General features: G+C 45.1%; 2 protein-coding genes across 2 annotated transcripts; one reads left to right on the forward strand and one right to left on the reverse strand.

Moving 5' to 3' along the window:
• The first annotated feature begins 358 nt into the window (after positions 1–358).
• LOC4326515 (cytokinin dehydrogenase 4-like) lies at positions 359–3200 on the forward strand. Its single transcript, NM_001398017.1, has 5 exons — positions 359–1197; positions 1319–1446; positions 1556–1816; positions 1951–2213; positions 2304–3200. The coding sequence occupies exons 1-5, from the start codon at positions 585–587 to the stop codon at positions 2626–2628; spliced, it is 1590 nt and encodes a 529-aa protein (NP_001384946.1). The 5' UTR covers positions 359–584; the 3' UTR covers positions 2629–3200.
• A 2272-nt stretch (positions 3201–5472) lies between these two features.
• LOC4326516 (hexokinase-3-like) lies at positions 5473–14502 on the reverse strand. The gene is made up of 9 exons (NM_001398018.1): positions 14113–14502; positions 11381–11528; positions 11133–11300; positions 8506–8580; positions 7076–7231; positions 6856–6954; positions 6647–6774; positions 6445–6526; positions 5473–6355 (listed from the first exon to the last, which is right to left on the reverse strand). The coding sequence occupies exons 1-9, from the start codon at positions 14382–14384 to the stop codon at positions 5981–5983; spliced, it is 1503 nt and encodes a 500-aa protein (NP_001384947.1). The 5' UTR covers positions 14385–14502; the 3' UTR covers positions 5473–5980.
• Between the last annotated feature and the right edge of the window lie 5324 nt (positions 14503–19826).

The raw sequence follows: 19826 nt of genomic DNA on the forward strand, positions 1-19826 counted from the left end.
CTGAAGGTCTTGTGTGTTTGTTCCGATTTGCTGCTCAATCTGTCCATTCACATTTGGCAGACTGGGGCTAACAACACACGACATGGTGGTACGCTACCTGACCGGCCATGCTTTTTAAGATTGGAAGCCTGAAACGAGAAGACCAGGACTCCCAAAAAAAAGAACCTTTGCAAGCACTAGGAGATGTCTGCATCCAAATGTGCAAGCAAAGGAAGCAACCAGTCTTCTTACGGATTCTCCCGAACAGTGCTAGGATTGGTTGACCATACCACTTACGACGATGGAGCCCCCCCTGAGGCTGAGCCTGCGTGGCCGGCCGGCCTTTAAATCTCCCTCCCTCTCCTCCCTCCTTCTCCACCCTCCCCTTACCTACCTTGGTGGCCTCCTCTCGCTCTCGCTCTCCTTCTCTTCCTGCACCTGTTGCACCCCCAACAACTCTCACTCACTGCCAGTGTCAAGCAAGATTATACAGCTTGGTCTCATCTCTTAATTCCAAGCTTGTTTCACCGACCTGCCAAACTCGATTGATCCACAGATAGATAGTACTTCTGGTTGGGATCTTGAGCTTATATAGACCAGGAAGCATGCGGGGAGCCATGAAGCCGTCGATCGTGCACTGCCTCAAGCTGCTCATGCTGCTGGCGCTCGGCGGGGTCACCATGCACGTCCCCGACGAGGACGACGTGGTCGCGTCGCTCGGGGCGCTGCGCCTCGACGGCCATTTCAGCTTCGACGACGCCCACGCCGCCGCCCGGGACTTCGGCAACCGGTGCAGCCTCCTGCCGGCGGCCGTGCTCCACCCTGGCTCGGTGTCCGACGTCGCCGCCACCGTCAGGCGCGTGTTCCAGCTGGGCAGGAGCTCGCCGCTCACCGTCGCGGCGCGCGGGCACGGCCACTCGCTCCTCGGCCAGTCCCAGGCCGCCGGCGGGATCGTCGTCAAGATGGAGTCCCTCGCCGCCGCCGCAGCCAGGGCGGTGCGGGTGCACGGCGGCGCGTCGCCCCACGTGGACGCCCCGGGCGGCGAGCTCTGGATCAACGTGCTGCATGAGACGCTCAAGCACGGGCTGGCGCCCAGGTCATGGACCGACTACCTCCATCTCACAGTCGGTGGCACCTTGTCGAATGCGGGGGTCAGCGGGCAGGCGTTCCGGCATGGACCGCAGGTCAGCAATGTCAACCAACTGGAGATTGTGACAGGTCTCTGACAAACCCGCCACGCACGATAAAAACATATACAGCCGCTCTAATACTACTACTACAACAACAGCATAGGAATTAGATGACTAAATTTGTTCTTGCTATGAACTACCAAATGCAGGGAGGGGAGAAGTTGTCACCTGCTCGCACGAGGTGAACTCTGATCTCTTCTACGCTGCTCTTGGCGGCCTGGGCCAGTTTGGGATCATCACCAGGGCTCGGATTGCTCTTGAACCTGCTCCAAAGATGGTAACATCAAGCAATCAATTTTGTGTCAACTCAATGATGGAAAAACTGGCCATTATTTGATTCGTTTCATTGGTGCATGTTCACGTACTAATTAGATATACAATGACAGGTGCGGTGGATACGTGTTCTCTACTCGGACTTTGAGACCTTCACCGAGGACCAGGAGAAGCTGATCGCGTCTGAGAAGACCTTCGACTACATCGAAGGGTTTGTGATCATAAACAGGACAGGCATCCTCAACAACTGGAGGACGTCGTTCAAGCCACAGGACCCAGTGCAGGCAAGCCAGTTCCAGTCGGATGGAAGAGTGCTATACTGCCTTGAGCTGACGATGAACTTCAACCACGATGAGGCTGACATCATGGAACAGGTGAGCTGAGTTAATTATTTTCTCTTTGCATCAAGATGTTGACGTATCAGGAAATATATATATAGGATATTAGATAGCCCAGGCCGTGCAGGTGTTTTTTAATTAATGGTTGGTGTTTGTATATGTATTTACAGGAAGTTGGTGCGCTGCTATCTCGACTCAGATACATATCGTCCACTCTATTCTACACCGATGTCACATACCTGGAGTTCTTGGACAGGGTGCACACTTCTGAGCTGAAGCTGAGGGCTCAAGGCCTCTGGGAAGTCCCACACCCGTGGCTGAATCTTCTGATCCCAAGGAGCACAGTCCACAAATTTGCAAAGGAAGTCTTCGGCAAGATCCTAAAAGATAGCAACAATGGTCCCATACTGCTTTACCCAGTGAACAGAACCAAGTAAATATAACTAGCCAAATTGCAGTCCTATACTATACTATCCAGTTTCAAGTTTTGGTAACTAAAAAAAGTTTAACATGGTTGATGCAGGTGGGACAACAGAACATCAGTGGTCATACCAGATGAAGAAATTTTCTACCTGGTTGGGTTCCTATCTTCAGCACCATCATCCTCAGGTCATGGTAGTGTCGAACATGCAATGAACCTGAACAACAAAATAGTGGACTTCTGTGAAAAGAATGGTGTTGGGATGAAACAGTATCTAGCACCCTACACTACACAGAAGCAGTGGAAAGCCCACTTCGGAGCAAGGTGGGAGACATTTGAACGGAGGAAACACACGTACGATCCCCTAGCAATCCTAGCTCCAGGGCAGAGAATATTTCCAAAGGCATCACTACCTATGTCCTTGTGACAGTATATGCTGTGAAAAGGCTTTTGTAGAGCATATGTTGTACAAAAATGTAGCGAAAATATCCTTTGTAAAGACGAAATCTACGGAAGGTAGCTTAAAGAACACAGCGGGGCAACCAGTAGACTAGAACTCAAGAAGTAGTGGAAGATACCTCACAAAAGACTTCAAAGCAAAGCAGCGTGGCCTTAACTCTGGTTGCAGCTTTGGAGGCAAATGATTGGAGGATTACAGTGGTCCTAGCAACTGAAGTCCAGCTGTTGTTACAGCATAGAGAAGAGCTGTGCTACCTCAATGATCACTAAATCACTGACTAGTGTAACTCATGTTAAGTTGTTTGTGTTCAGCTAACAACACTGCAGAAGGTAGCATCAGGGTAGACCCTTGATTAGCAAATAACACAGCCTGTTGCATGTGAGTACTATCTGCATAAATGCAGCAGATTACATTAGTTTTTATGAATCGAATGTTATGTTTGCAAATGTTAAAGAAAAAAACAGCAAAGTTTCTTATTAATCATTCGTCTCCAAGAATAAATGGGACTGAATCATTTTATAATTCCCTTGATACGATAATCACCGTATATATTCTCCATTTGAGGTAATATAATAAAGTAAGAGTGGAGCTGTGAGATTTCATAAGATGTGACACAGTTTTCATTCGGTGGGATGGCGCATCAGATAGAAAGTAGTAACATTAAGTGTGGGGTCAGAACCAATGTATAGTGCAAAATTCTTCTGACGAGGTAACAAACAGGCATATTGATAGGAAAACTGCAAACCGCAAGCAGACAATGCCATGCTCCTGCATATTATAGCAATCGAGCATGATCTGCTACAGTAACGTAATTATCATGTCAGCAAAGGAAAAAAAACAGCTCAATAATGAACTTTTTACTGGAATGTAGCCCCTTATATGTTTTAAGCCTCATAACATCCTAAGAAAACATCCTACTATTGACAGTCACACTCACACCCAACATTATCCAGACCTTCACTTTCTGTGATACTTTTGCTGTTTGAATGTGACATTGAACTTCCATAAGAATCCCTTCAAACAATATTATCAGCAGAACTGAAATCCAGACAGGTACTCACACTCGGCTAGAGATAATGTTGTATGGATAGCTCATGGAAGGTGCACAACCTAGTTAGTTTGTCCAACTACATTTTTGGAAGGAAAAGATCAGTGTCATATGAAAGTGCACAGTTCAACTGGATTCAAAGTGGAACATAAGCAGATTACCTGCTAGTAGTACAACTACAGAGGTAAATATAGTGACAGGTAAAAGCATTTGCAACTTTGACAAATCTATGTACTGATCTAATCAATACTACAGAGTACAGATAAGACCAGGTTTGGCTCATACCCTGGCCTGAACCGTCCTAATCAGATGCAATCTTTCAATGTAGAGCTCTGATACTACTAGCAGCAGCATCACCTGTCAATGAGTATTGCACATACTGTTAGCAACATAAACATCACTGCTCTGTTCATCTGAAACTGAAAACATCACACTTGAGATTACAAGGAGGATCAGCTAAGGATTTCAAATCTTTTACTCATCTGATTAGACAAAGCTTGTGATCAGATAAATACTTAGGTTATGATTAGTATAATGCATGCCAATGCACTGTTGCAGAAGAACATGTTCACCATGATTCGGTGTAAATGAAAAGAAAAAAAAATGTGAGACAGTTCTAATGTAACAGTTATCTTCTTGATTTCTTATCGCACGCTCACATAACTGGAAGGGGCACATTAGGAGTTGAAAGAAACGTTCTTCCAGACTACACATTGAAAAAAGAGACAACCAGCTGCAGTCTCACAGTGAAACTCCAACTGTTCGATTCCATCTTATCTATCATTTATTACAGCTATCTGTAATGTGTCCCCTTCTGACAGTTGGTGATATGTCAATCACGCAAAAGGATAAGCAGACTGAAGACTAATAGCGATAAGCAGACTGAAGACTAATAGCGGGCCAGTTGCCTGAATCTGCTGTTGATTGACCTCATTTCCCCCACCAGAGAGTCTAATTAATTCAGTTTAACTTAATATCACCCCCTTCATCAGAAATGAAGATTCAGCGAAACAGAAAGCCAGAGCAAACCAAACAGCAGTCGTGCGATTGCTCAAAACCTCCTCCAATGTCCATCAGAATTCACACGCGCCACAATAATTGGAGGAAGACAATTTGATAAACCACTTGAGTTGATGAAGATCGCAAGCAAATGAGTTCAGGTGATACAGTTATCCACGACACAATCGCAGTCCAGTCCACCTATGGCTGTGATGATTATACACTTGCAACAACATCACCCGTTCGTGTGACGTGTGTACCAGGATTCATCTAATCCGTGTTCTACAATCCCGCACTTCCATACAACGCGAACAACGGGGACACGAGTGTAATTCGAAACCCCATTTCAAAAACCAAAGCAGAAAAAGGAAAAAAAAACATGACACACGAATCGAAGCGGCAAACTTATGCGATTTGGAGAGAGGCGCGAACGGGGGAGGGAGCTTACGTTGAATTGGATTGGATTGGATTCGGACGGAGAGGTGAGCGGAGAAGGGAGGGAGAGGGAGAGAGGGGGCAGCGCGGGGAGGCGGCGAGATGGCGAGAGGATACTTTTGGAGGAAGGCGTCGCGGAGAATAAGGCGGTGGCCCTTCCTCCACCTCGCGCCTATTCGAGGAAGACGGCGCACGCCACGCGGTGGGGGAGTTTAATATGGGCCTCGGACTTTGGGCCGTTGTGGTCCACGCAACATGTGGTTGAGTGGGCCTCTGCTTCCTTCCTTTACCCCTCTCGGAGCTTAGTGGGCTTCTTTTGTTTTTTTTTTCTTTCTAGAAGGCTCCGTTTTATTTTTATTTTTTATTTTTAATCCCTGAAAGGTGGAGTGCACTTTTTTTTATATAAGTTTTATTAGTATTACACTCCATTGCACGTCGTTTTGCACTCATGCTGTCATGCAAGCTAGCTACGTTGCATGCCATATGCCATAATAAAGAACAAGGCTACATGAATCCAGTGCGTTGCCAATGGAAAAGCGCATGCGAAAACATATACTACATGCTCCCCACTTGTAGTAGAAAACCAAGCTACTGAACGTAACTCGTCTCATACTCTCATTCCATTCACTTCGCCTTATTCACCTCGCCTGTGAGAATTCAGAAATCAAGAGATGGCAAATACTGTAAGACTATCATAGCATGAATGGCAGGCCAAGAAAAAACGGGATTTCTCTGCACAAGACCCAGATTTTTATATATATGAATATAGATATCAAACAATGTCCCTTTTTTACATTTGAACAAGAGGGGCTAGCTGTATCTTCATTGTCTCTCTCACTATATGGGACCTCCTTGTTGCTGTCTATTCGACGAATGTACGGCGGCGAGGAGGGCAGCCCCGACCCCCGACCCATCCTCCGTCACCCTCAGCGTCACGTTCCGCGCCACCTCCTCCCCCAGGATCTCCACCAGGGCCTCGTCCAGGTACTCCCTGAACACCGGGTAACCCTGGTACAGCCCGCCCTCGATCGCCACCACCGTCCTCCTCGGCTGCCCTCTACCTCTCCCGCTCGACGCCGCGCCGCTCCCATCCCTCCCCAGCTTCTTCAGTATCCCCACGATGCCTGCAGCGGCTAGACGGGCGGCTCTGCGAGTCACAATGTCGCAGACTTTCACGACCAGCCGTCGAGTTTTCAGAGGAGCATCGGGAATCTGGAAGAGAGAATCATCAGACAACTAGATGGATGGAATGGAAAAAAGAATGGTGCCCGATGAAATGGCTGGAATAATTCTGAGCTAACCTTCAGATGTTCTCGAAGTATCCTTCTGACTTCGCTCAGATCTGGTGAATCGTCCTCGCGAATTGCGGCCAGAAACGGTGTGCTGGATTTGCAAAATTGAAATCAGACAACACATAGAACAACTTCTTTTTACTAATTGTGTTTATGCAGAAATACACCAGGTACGAAACAAACATCAGTAGAATTTGACATCCGGACATACCTCAAAATGAAAGGGTTGGATAGACTATCAGCAGCATCACCAAAAACATCTGATTCCTGGGCCATTCTATGAAATACCAATCTTGCAATTTCCCCAAGATACATTCCTGATATCATTTTCTCAAAGCCCTGAATCATGGTAGTACAAAGTGTTCAGTCTAAACCACAACACAAGATACCAGAATAATTGAATTTTACCCAGGTTGCTACCTGATCATTGCGATTGTGTGTTTCATCATCCAGCAAGATGTCATATGGCGTCCTTGGCAAATGTGATGACCAGAAATTCCCCCACTCCATGTTTACTACCTGATTAACGAAATGTTTTAGGGTACGCACATGGGCATCATAATTCCTTTACTCCACATAAGCTGATGAGCATTTGACAAGGAAATTGAACTGACTACAGATAAAGGAGAAAATAAGATACCATGCCTCCAGAGTTCGTTAGAAGACCCTGGCACTTGATAATTGCATCAGTGCGTTCAATGTAGCAAGCGTTGGTGCCAGACCCAATTATCACAGCAGCCACTGTGTCTTCATCATAGTAATGCCCTAGAGCTAATGTCCCCACTGTATCATTCACCTAAGTACAAAGTAGCATAAAAGAATAATCATTTAAAAGGCACTCCTCAACAAAATATAATAAAAATATAACACAATGGCATTATACTTCATTGGGCCAAACACCAGCAGCCATCCCAAACAGAACAAGGGTATAGTATCAGGCCATGACACCAATACTATTACTGCACTACCCCTATAATCATGGCATTGTCCTCTTGATTTGAGTGAAGGTTTCTAGCAGCAAGGATTATTCTGTGTTTTGAACATAACATGCTGATAACAAGCATCTCTGAAGCTGGTCACTACCCCAAAAAAATGCTACTACCTCCGTCCCAAAATAAGTGCAGCCATGAGTTTCCGCGCCCAACTTCGATCGTCCGTCTTATTTAAAAAAAATTTATAATTAACATTTTTGTTGTTATGAGATGATAAAACATGAATAGTACTTTACTCGTGACTTATGTTTTTAATTTTTTTAAAAAAAAATTCAAATAAGACGAACGGTCAAAGTTGGGCGTGGAAAACCATGGCTGCACTTATTTTGGGACGGAGGGAGTATTACTGATACACACATGATCAGTATATATCTGTGTACATCCGTTTTTACTTTATTTACCAGCTCTGTTCCCTTATCTAGAACACTGCTTGCACTCTACAAGCAAATTCATAACTATGAACTGAACACTGGGAAAGAAAGGCTGTCACAGCTAGACCAACCCCGACAGAAGAACTAGAGGGTCACCCTTCGGATTTTTCATTTCAAATTCCTCGATGGCAAGCGTCATCTTTTGAATGCATTTCTTATTGACTACTACCTCTGTTTCAGGTTACAAGACTTGAGATCAAAAAAAAAGGTTATAAGACTTTCTAGCATTGCCCACATTCATATAGATATTAATGAATCTAGACACACATATATGTCTAGATTCATTAACATATACTCCCTCCGTTTCACAATGTAAGTCATTCTAGAATTTCCCACATTCATATTGATATTAATGAATACATTCATATTGATACTAATGAATCTAGATAGGTATATATGTCTAGATTCATTAGCATCAATATGAATGTGGGAAATGCTAGAATGACTTACATTGTGAAACGGAGGGAGTATATGAATGTGGGCAATGCTAGAAAGTCTTATAATATGAAACGGAGGAAGTATGTATCTAAGCTCCACACTAGTAGTGAACAAGCACTATAACAGTACTTTCAAGCCAAGAAAATGTATTCAATGGTATAAATGTAACAGAGTTACACCCACCAAAAAAACGGTTGCAAAAGACTTACCAATGCAGTGACCCGCACATTTAGCCCACAATTGGCAAGCGCTTCATTTAAGCACTGAGCAACATCTCTGCCAACCTAAGATTCCATTATTCACAGTAGCAGTTTCAAAATCAGTATGTCAGATCGAAGCAAAGAAGAAATCAGAAAATAAAGCAAAGCAATATGTGTTTCCTTCAAATAAAAATATAATTTAGTTAGGAAGTTGAGGGAAACGGCTACACATGCATGTTTATGCAGCAACATATCCTATGCACACAGGCCCTCACGTGTACACACGGGCACACCAACTAAAAAATGTCACCAAAAAAACTAGAAAAAATCATACACATACTTTCAATTGTATTACACCTAGGGTTAAAATCTTAACGTCAAATTCATTATATTTTAGCCGTAACAAAATAAACAAAAAATCTGACAGTTTTAAGGTTGCAATTTTGTCAGAATTTTATCTTTTTTGTTATTCTCTATGTAGAATGAATTTGAAGATGCGACTTTGCACGTAGATGTAATACTATTGAAAGTACATGTATGAATTTTCCTAAAATTTTTTGTGATAATTTTTAGTTGGTGTACACGGTGTGTACACGCGAGGGCCTGTGTGCATAGGATATGCTCCCTGTTTATGCAACCACAACAAATATCCAACAGACTGTCATAGGTAGTGGGCCGAGGGGTCGAGGCCCTAGGGATAAGGATAGAGTTGGTTGGATAGGATTAGACTGGGTCCTCCCTCCATCTATATAAGGATGGTTTGTATCATCATTCTAATTAAGCAATGAATCAAGATTAGTCTCTCCCAGCCTAAGTCCTCCTCTCATCCCTAGCAGCCGTCGCCGCCCGGCTATCCTCTCGGCGGTGTTTACCCCCTATGGATCCTAACCCATAACAACTTGGTATCAGAGCCATGGTTGTTGAAGATATGATCAAAGATCCTAGAGACATGTGCATCCGGATCCTCAAAAGGATGCAGGTCGACCTGGCGGTACTTGCAGCCTCAATGAGGACGGAGCATGCGCCAATCGAGAAGGAAGAGAAGTGCAATCTGCAGACGGCGGTGGTGGGCACAGCAATGCCGTCGCTGGCCGCGGCTCCATCCTCTCAGCCCTCCCCAATGGAGGCTATTGTGTCGTGCCATCATCTATCATCCATGCGCCCACGACAGCATGTATTCAAGAAGCGTAATTCAGGCAGGTCGTCAGGGTGCAGGGCAAGCCATGGCGCGCGGCGTGGTGCGCGGCCGAGGGCAGCTGCACCTGCTTCCTCTGGGACAACCTTCCCTGAAGCAAGGCGGCCGGGGGATCCTTGTTGGCAGGAGCAGGGGCCATTTTCGGGTAGCCCTCGCCCATGCAGTTGGCTATGGCGCTGGCGCCGCCGCTGCTGGGGTCATCGGAGGCGAAGACGGCGATTCCGGCTGCCACGAAGACGCGGGCTGGTTTTTTTTTTGGGAAGCGAGCGGCAAGGCGGCAGGCGCATTGGCGCGGGCTCCTGGCAACGCGGCGCGCACAACAGCGCGATTCGTGCGCGCGGCAGTTGGGGAAGTGCGGCGTGGCCCTTGATTCTCGGCGGGCGTCGCGCGCGGAGGCGTGGGAGACGACGCAGCAGTTGCGCAGCCCACGAGCGGCGGAAGCGCGGCTCCAACTACCGGCAGCGTTGCATTCAGTGGATAAGATTTCACGTCCTGGTGGGATCAGCAGATCGATCAAGCCATCTTGGTGGCTCTTGGGCCAGTGGGCTGGTCCACAAATTACAACACAAGGGCCTTCAACTATGCCTTGGGCCTTAGGCAGTCAGTGTGGGCTAGAAATGTTGGCACCATGGCTGTTGTGCTGGTCCGGTGGAGCTAATCTGAATGTGCCATCTACAAACCACCTTGGAAAACAGATTAGATGTGCAATCAAGCTTGCAACGTGCTATGGACTTATCCTTTCTCTCAAAGCTTTGGGATGGGGTCCACCTACATCTGATGTCGGCGAGATAGCATGGTGGTGCATCATAATCTTTGATTTATTTATCCTTTCAATTTCAGTTTGCCATAAAGTAATAAGCCGAGATGTAAAAGGCTTAAGTCATATAAGGCTTTATTTAGGGAGTCGTTTGGGTCAGCTAAATTGTGCTGCAGCTCGAGGGCGAGCTGCTCGAAAGGAGGGATGTAGTGTCATAGGTAGTGGGCCGAGGGGTCGAGGCCCTAGGGATAAGGATAGAGTTGGTTGGATAGGATTAGACTGGGTCCTCCCTCCATCTATATAAGGATGGTTTGTATCATCATTCTAATTAAGCAATGAATCAAGGTTAGTCTCTCCCAACCTAAGTCCCCCTCTCATCCCTAGCAGCCGTCGCCGCCCGGCTATCCTCCCGGCGGTGTTTACCCCCTATGAATCCTAACCCATAACACAAACAGAAATAGGACTCATCATTACAAATTTCTAGTAGGTAACAAGTATATATTCTTTCATGTAGTAACACAAGATAGTCAAAAAAGTGGTAGCTAGTTATGCATTCACCTTGAACCATAGAAAAATTTACAATATTTACCAAAACCACTAGCTGTGTAGGTTATATACAACTACATCAATGTGGAAATTAAACTGAACCATATGATAACTAGCAAGGAAAAAATTTTGCCATACCGTGTCTCTGATGGAAAATCCTTTTGTCCACCTAATTAATGACCCTGAAGACACTGAAATTTGTCTAACAGGGAAAGAAAATGTAAAACCAAGTGCCATTTTTCCATCTTGGTCATCTTCTCCTTCAAGAAAATTCTTTAGTGCCAGGGCAACAAAGTTGAATAAACCCTGCAATTGACCAAAAAAAAACTTAAACATCTATACAGGATATACATTAGACAACTGAGAAAATATGATTAAACAAGTACCTCAGTAGTGCCTTTGGTCAGTTCCTCAGGGATGGGTTGCTGTTCAACCTTTTGGTTGACGATCACAGATCCCGCACCAACTTGTACCCTCAAGACTCTGAAGTTTGTTCCTCCAAGATCAATAGAATAATATACACCTTCTTCACTCCTGTTGAAGTGCATGGCCAGAACAAATTTAGTACAATGGTTCCATAGACACGCACACACAAGAGAACTGTAAATATCACAACTGATCGTGGGGGCATAAAGAATGCATCAACCATGGCTTCATAAAACAAAATGCTTGCAAAGAGAAGCTAACTTGGAGCAACGGGCTTCAACTGTCATCTTGAGGAAACAAACAGCACAATTGTGCTCTTCAACTCGAAGGAGAAAATATAACACCTCAAAATGCAATCATTAATAAACACTCTTTTTGTGTTCAATCAAATTTTGTATTACATTGCGCTATATTAGACATTTTGAACCTAGAAGATGTAACTATGCAGAAACTGAAAACCATGTAAATTATCATCTGCAGTTCTGCACTAAGCTACTGGCGCGCCTGCTCAAGTTTTGCCTATTGCCCTATTCTGTATCCTATATACCATTACGCATGACACCTTAGATGGCTCATCACTGTCATAAGTTGTGAGGCATCTGTGAGGCAAACATTGCCAAATATGCTAATCTAATACTGTAGGGCATACATACACAACAAATTAGGTGAGAGCTAATCAACAGCAACATAAAGATGGTCTTTCTTCAGGTATACAACACTGTGTGGACAAATGTGCCATTATAGAATGTGTGGATCATCTGCTACTCCCACAATATTGCAAGGATACTGTGTGGACAAGACGCCGGCAAGAGTACTTGCAACAGAACTCTAGCATTGGAAAATAGTATACTATGTACATAAACTTCTGGCCAAAATTATTCATATGTAACACTGGTCTCAAGTTTTAAATCGGTATCCTGGGAAAGGTTGTCTTTATTTTTTACTGGCGAACATGGATTACTAGAGACACTAATTTAAGATATCGCTCCACATTTTACAGCAAGACACATCTGCCACAAAGCGATGCTATCCAAAAGAAACACACTATGAATGCAAACCAGCTACAATGTTACTAAAACAGTAAAAACTGGCACAATGCTTACAGATATACTTACTACGAAGGCACATGGCAATCAAGAAAAACGAACAAGAAAACAAACATGTGACAGAAACAAAAATACAAAACGCCAACCAAAACCAATGTGCATCCGTCTGTCATGCAGTTCTAGGTTCTAACAAGACGCCAACTTGTTGCAAGTACAACCATCCAAGAAATGGGTTGTCGAAACCGAGCAAAGAACGGAAGGTGGGATTGAAATGATGTAGGTCTTTCATCACAAATGTTTTGATTTATTTAAAAATCATATCAGCTCACAACAGCAGAATCATTCGTGTAACTGCACATATGTGGATCCTCAACCACTTCAACACACAGTTTTTTTTTCGCGCTAATCCACCCAAGCAAAACAAGATGAACTCCTAACAAAAAAAGTGCCCCTCAAGCAATGATTCCCATCTGACAGAGATCGTCCCAGCACACACTGCCATTGTGGAATACAACCTGGCCAGTAAACACAATGCCGGGTACATAAAAGCGTAGGCAGATTCATTTACCAAGATAGCACACTCTGCCCCCTTTATGGCGGCCTGAACAACAACCCAGCCATGAAAGCAAGCGTCGAACCAAACAGTGCTTTGCTTCAGGCGGCATAAGAGCCACATGACAAATTCTCGGCATTTGGCAGATTAATTGTCTTCGCCCCAGAGTTGCTCCGGCACAAAGGTATAGCACTGCAGGCGGCATCAGACATCACAAGTTCACAACTATGCAAATCCTTGCAAAAATGGCGATTAGACGAAGGGTAGAGACTGTAATCCCCCGCGGAGGGACCAAGCATGAAAAGGGCGTCGTTTTTCTGTGCCTCTCCATGAAAGGAGGCAGCATCTATGAACCCCAAGTGTTTGCGAAAATTTCTGAAAGAAAATCGACCGAAATGTGCGCGGCATTACACGGAATCGAATAAAGATAGCGACTTTATGAACATATCAGGAAAAGTGACGGCACGAAATTTGATTACTATTGGATGAACACATCAGCAAAGTAGCCAACAAAATTTGTTTATGGTTCCACATTAGCACCACGAAGCAAGAACAACAATAGAGATAAGATAAACACCATATGTGAAACGCCCCAACTCAGTATTAGTAGCATTCAGACGATTAGTCCAAAGGATGACAAGCCCAATGCAGGCCACCGATGGGCGGAAAGCAGCAAGAAATGCACATCGTCGTGCGCCAGTTTAAAACAAAACGATCGAGAGAGAAAGCATCGCGTTTATATAGAGCTCAAAACCAAAAGGCAAATCTGTGCTCGTATAGCTATTCAAACAGCCACCCAAAAGAAAAGCGTGAAGTGCGCATGACTCCACGCCATCCGGAAGGCAAGAAATCAGGAAGAGACCACATTTGCGATGGCGGCGAGATGCAAGCGTATGATCCAACAACCAAATATTGTTGGTTAAAGAAAAAAACAAAAAAAAATAGTAATACGTTTCGTCTGTAAAATTAATTAAGACTCGGCAAAAGAAACGAAAAGATGCAGGCGATAGATAAAAGTCATCGAGGAATCGCGAGGCGACGAACTAGACCAAGCCAGCCGCAAGGAACCGCGGTGGTGGGGGGGAGGCCGTACCCGCTGGGGAGCGCGTCGACGAAGGTGAGCAGCATCTTGAGCTTGCTGCCGCCATCGGACGCGAGGCCGGCGTGCATCTCGACGACCATGGCGTCCACGACCTGGCGCAGCCTCGCGGGCGGCGTGGCACACCCCTCCTCGAACTCCCGCAGCAGCGCCACCGCCCGCCGCCACCGCGCCCGCGCCGACGCCCTGCGCGCCACGAGCGCCGCGGCGATCGCGCAGGTCACCGCCGCGCACCCCACCGCCACGCCGAGCCCCACCCTCCCCATCTCCTCCTCCACCCCTCCCCCTCTCCCTCCCCCCTCCCCTCCAGAGCGCGCGGGCGATCACGCCATCCCCCCCGCCCGCCCCGCAGCCGCTCCCTCCCAAACCCACCCACGAATCCCACCCCGGACGCGGCGGCGCGCGCGCGAGGTGCTCGGCGGAATGGCGGAATGGGATGGAACAGAAGGCGGCGGCGGCGGCGGCGGTGGTGTGGGGGACTAGACTAGTACTACTGCTGCTGCTGCTGCTGCTGCTACTACAACTACAACCCCGGGGGGTGGGGCTGGATGGCGAAGGGGAAAAGGAGAAGAAAGGAAGAGGAGAGGTGGAGAAATATAATAGAAATAGGGGGAGAAGACCAGGGCGTGCTTGAGCTTTTATTGATGCAGGGATTTCTTTTCCTTTCGCCCTCTTTGTTCCCTCTATTTCTGCTTTCCACCACCACCTGCTGCCTGCCTGTGCCTGCCTTGCCTGATCCTTTCATTTTTTCTTCGTGCTTTCTTCAAATTCCATCTTTTTCCATCTCACCCCCCTAGCTTTGACCTGTTTCCTCCCTGTGGTGTCCTTGTGAGGTTTAAATTTAAAATAAAGTTGATGGGCGGCTTGCTCATGGTTGCTGGTGGTTTTGTGCATGATGGCAGTGCTCTTATACCTTTTGTCATTTGATTGAAAGAAAATTCATAGAAATTTGAGATGATTTTATTCCTATAGCTATTTGAATTAAAGGAATGAATCCTATGAAATTTTTATGGAATGACTAATGCTATGTAAATTATGGTGGAAATCTAACATGATGTTCTGCCTCATGGAAACTTTTCTTAGAGTCTTTATCTCTCCTTAGGGCCCCTTTGATTTATAGGAAAAATGTAGGAATTTTGGAGGATTTTAATTCAATGGAAAAAAATCCTGTGAAGGCCTTTGAAACAAAGGATTGAATCCTATCGAATCCTTTAAAATTCCTATGTAATGGGTAATCCTATGCACATTTTGGAGGAAAGTTAGCAAGAGGTCTAACCTCTTAAAACATTTTCTCTGACTCTCTCATCTGATTCCTGCGTTTTCCTGTGGTCCAATCAAACGGTCATTCCTGTGTTTTTTCTATGTTTTGCAATCCTCTGTTTTACAATTGTATTCCTGTCAGAATCCTATGTTTTTCCTATTCCTCTGTTTTTTCATTCCTACGATTCAAAGGGGCCCTAGGGCCCATTTGAATCACAGGGTTGAAAAAATGGAGGAATAGGAAAAACATATGATTCTGATAGGAATTGAAGTGTAAAACTGAGGATTACAAACACACAAGAATGGTTGTTTGATTGGAGCGTAGGAAAAACGCAGGAATTGGATGAGACAGATAGACTCAAAAAGAACTTTTCAGGAGGTTGGAGCTCTTGCTATATTTCCTCTAAAATCCACATACAATGTGCCATTCCATATGAATTTCATAGGATTTGGAAAACTTCAATCCTTTGAATCAAAGGGCTAAGTAGGAAAATTTCCTATAGGATTTGAATCCTATGAAATTCCTAGATAAATCCTTTGATTCAAATGGGCTCTAATTCTTGTGTTTTTCCTGCAGTCCAATTAAACGGTTATTCCTATGTTTTTTCTATATTCTGCAATCATCTGCTTTACATTTACATTTATATCAAAAATTGGTGTTTTTCCTATTCCTACGTTTTTTAAATCATGTGATTCAAAAGGACCCTTAATTCTTGATAATAAGTTTGGTAACACTATGCATGAAGAGTTGTTTAGAGATTTTCTTTGAATTTGATATGCGCTGAGTTCTACTAGCATTTAGCTAGCTCTTTTTTCTATCAATGTGTGGGCAATATGCAATTTTTTTCAGAGTAACAAACAACCTTTGTTTGGTTTGCATCACACAGGGACATTGCCAAATAGTAGACTCCAAAAAAAATTGATCCTTGGCTTTGTTTGATTTATGGTATGCCAGCCCCCATCATTCAATGCCACATCCTTGTTGCGTGGTCACCGCAAGCTAATCTCTACACTCAAGTTGGATATGCACGGAGATTTGTTAGAAAATTTTGGCATTTGGTTAGCTGTCTTCCTATTAATGCATCACAAAATATGATTGTGTTTAAAAGTACCAAAACAACCTGATTAGTTCGCGTCACATGAATATACAGCGGGATGGTAAGAACCAAAAGGCTACAACTTCATTTGGTTTGTGTATGCCAACCCACGTCACCCGTTATCAAACTCTCAGTATGTGGTCACCGCAAGCTGGTCTCTACGCTCAAGTCTGATATACATCGAGATTTGTTAGAGATTTTTGGCGTTTCGTTAGCTGTAAGGCATCACGAAATACGATTTTGTTTAAAAGTACCAAAAGCCCATTTAGTTCGTATCACCTGGACCCGTTTGGTTTGTGTATGCTACACACCTGGACGGTAAGATCCAAAATGCTACAACTTCGTTTGGTTAGTGTATGCCAGCCCACCCGTTATCAAACTCTCAGTACACTGTCACCACAAAGCTGATCTCTACGTACGTTTAAGATTGGTATGCATGACGATTTGTTAGAGATTTTTGGTGTTTGGTTAGTTGTCTTCCTGTTAAGGTACCGAGTATTTCCTCCATTTCACAATGTAAGACTTTCTAGCATTGCTCACATTTATTTAGATATATGTTTATATATATATATATATATATATATATATATATATATATAGCAATATTATAAAGTCTAACATTGTGAAAGGGATAAGAGTACAGTGGACGATAAGATCCAAAAGGGTACAACTACGTTTGGCTTCGTGTATGCCAGCCCATGTCATCTGTTGTCAATTTCTCATGATATAGTCATTGTAAGCTAATATCCATGCTCAAGTTCGATATGCACAGAGATTTTTTTTATGTCTGGTTAGTTGTTTTTCAATTAAGACATCATAAAGTAAAAAAAATCTTCAGAAGTAACAACAATATGTTTTATTCGCATCATATTGGAACATTGAACGGGATGATAAAAGAAAAACTACAGCTTCGGTTGATTTGTGTATGCACGCACACATAAGCCCTTGGTATTGATCTTCTCAAACCGGATGGTGTTGTACAAGCGAAACATACTCATACAAATATTGGAGCAACTATTTGTGCAAAAATTTCCTTCTGTGTCAATATGTTTTAGCAAACAAAACTTTAATCATTTATACTGTATCATTCTAGTTCATGTCTAGGACGTCCCACTATATCAAATTATATAGGTTCCACCCTTTTTGTATTTTTGGAATCACAAATTCCAAATAAAAATGATATGGTAAGTCATAAAAATATGGCCCACTTGGCCACCAAATATGAAGCGAAATAACAAAGGATATAACAGCAATATATGCACAGGGATAATGATACGGAGTATACTAGTAGTAGCAGCTTAGCAGAGACAATGTGCGTACAACACAGGTAATGATGCAAGTGTCAGCAAGCAATCACAGCAGTCAAACATAACCAAAATCAGCCTAGTCAATCACCAAACGGTCGCCCCATTGGCTGCAGCTCCTGCCCAGTTGGGATTAGAAATTTTAGCAGAAACCTGAGAGGAGAGATTTCAAATCGAAAAAGACGGTCTTCGGTGGCACGGTCATGCTCCCTCACCTTACCCCCCATCATCAGATTACAAAATGGCGCAAAAGAAGGGGGAAAAAAAACCCAGCATGTGCCTCCTCTATCGCGGCGGATTACGCAGAAACGCCCCCGCGAAACCGAGAAATCCGCCGTTTTGTGACGGCACACGGCCCGGTTTCCACCGTTGTCCAGTCCACTACTCTCCTCCACTCCACAAATCCACATGTCACATGAGCAGCAGCGCCGCGGCGGCAGGCCCAGGCGCGAAGTGGCCGTGGGGGCGTGGATGGCGGCCGCGGTGAAATGACGCGAGAGCCCCCGCGCGCGCGGCGAAATTGCTGATACGGGGGCGGTGCGGGTGCATGGGGAGAGGCTTTGACTTGTGTCGGGAGACCGAGAAGGCGACGGCCAGGCCATCTCGCGTCGCTGCCTTGCCCCTGGAAACGGAGCGTATTTACGGCCGTTGGCCACTGATTATAGTGGATTACCCAATCCCGATTCCCGGGTGGCTTGAAACCGTGGTTTGGGTCGGTCGTCGGCGCGACTTTGACCGCGGGGGGACGGTGATCGGAGGAGGGGAGAGGGTGGGGGGACCAAAGGCCCCCGCGGCGCCGGTTGCTGCAGCTGCGGCGTCTGCGGGTAGATGGCCGAAATGAATCCCCTGTCTGCGCCGCACGCCGTGCCGCGCCGCGCCGGCCGCGTGCGCACCACCGATCTGCCAACCCAACCCAACCCCCCGCGCCTGCGGCATAAATTATAAATGGCCTCCTGTACCGCGTCGTCGAGCCTCCCCTCCCCCAGCCAGCCTACCGCCTGTACCCGTCGCCGCATCTGTCCCAGTCCACTACACCACCGACTGCTCACACAAGGCCAGTGATTCAACATCTATATATCAGTATCTAGTGTTAAGTAGTAACTCCGGGGTCGCCAGGCCAGCTACTAGCTTTGTACAAGTAACACGTGATTTGCTGTACCGATCGATGATTCAGGCAGCACGTCGTGTCGTGGCGAGGGAACACCGGAACAGTATCCGGCAGCTGGTGGTCAGGGTTAATACTCCTATCTACGGTTACGTTATTAATTCGGCCATGAGCTCACGCGTGATCGATCCTGCATGCGACGCCGGCCCGATCGATCAGCAGCAGCAACCCACTCGCGGTAATTAGTGGTGACACACACGCGCACACCGCGGCTATGGGCTATAGCTATAGCCCCGGATGCACCAACACGACCTGCATTTCGCTGCAGCCTTTAATTTTTTGGAACAAACGCATCGATCGCTTCTACGTACGGATACACTATTTATGTACTATAGAAATGTTTACAAATTGCCACAAATAATGTTCCTGCTCTGTCCCCACTCCCAATATAAATAGAATAAAATTAATTATCTCATTCACTCATGTTGTTATCGACTACTGTAGATCGTAGACAAGACGATATTTTTCCCATCCGGAAAACGATCGATCGAGTGTATGTAGATCTTTCTCATTTTTCACTTTCACGGAGTACAGTTGGTTTATGCTGTGTCCAAGTCTCCAAGATACGATGGAAGCATCTCTCTCTCTTTTGTTATTTTTCTCCTTGACGTCACTTTTCTCGACCAGTACAACCACGATCTATATGATATTTCTACACTTTTATATTGTACATTATCTAGTGTATAGTAGTAACATGTTCTCACAAGAATTAAGCGTCCGTACCGCGAGTCACATGAGTGACATAATTGCTTAAATCACGCCTCTGTGTCTTGAAACTACACGCGTTACATAAACACGAATTTATTGGGCAATTAATTGCTCATTACATTAGCAGGGCGTGATTAAAGGATAACAAAAAATATTTGCTAAAGAAATTGCACG

This window comes from Oryza sativa, chromosome 1 (genome assembly GCF_034140825.1).
Source record: "Oryza sativa Japonica Group chromosome 1, ASM3414082v1".
NCBI classification, from domain to species: domain Eukaryota; kingdom Viridiplantae; phylum Streptophyta; class Magnoliopsida; order Poales; family Poaceae; genus Oryza; species Oryza sativa.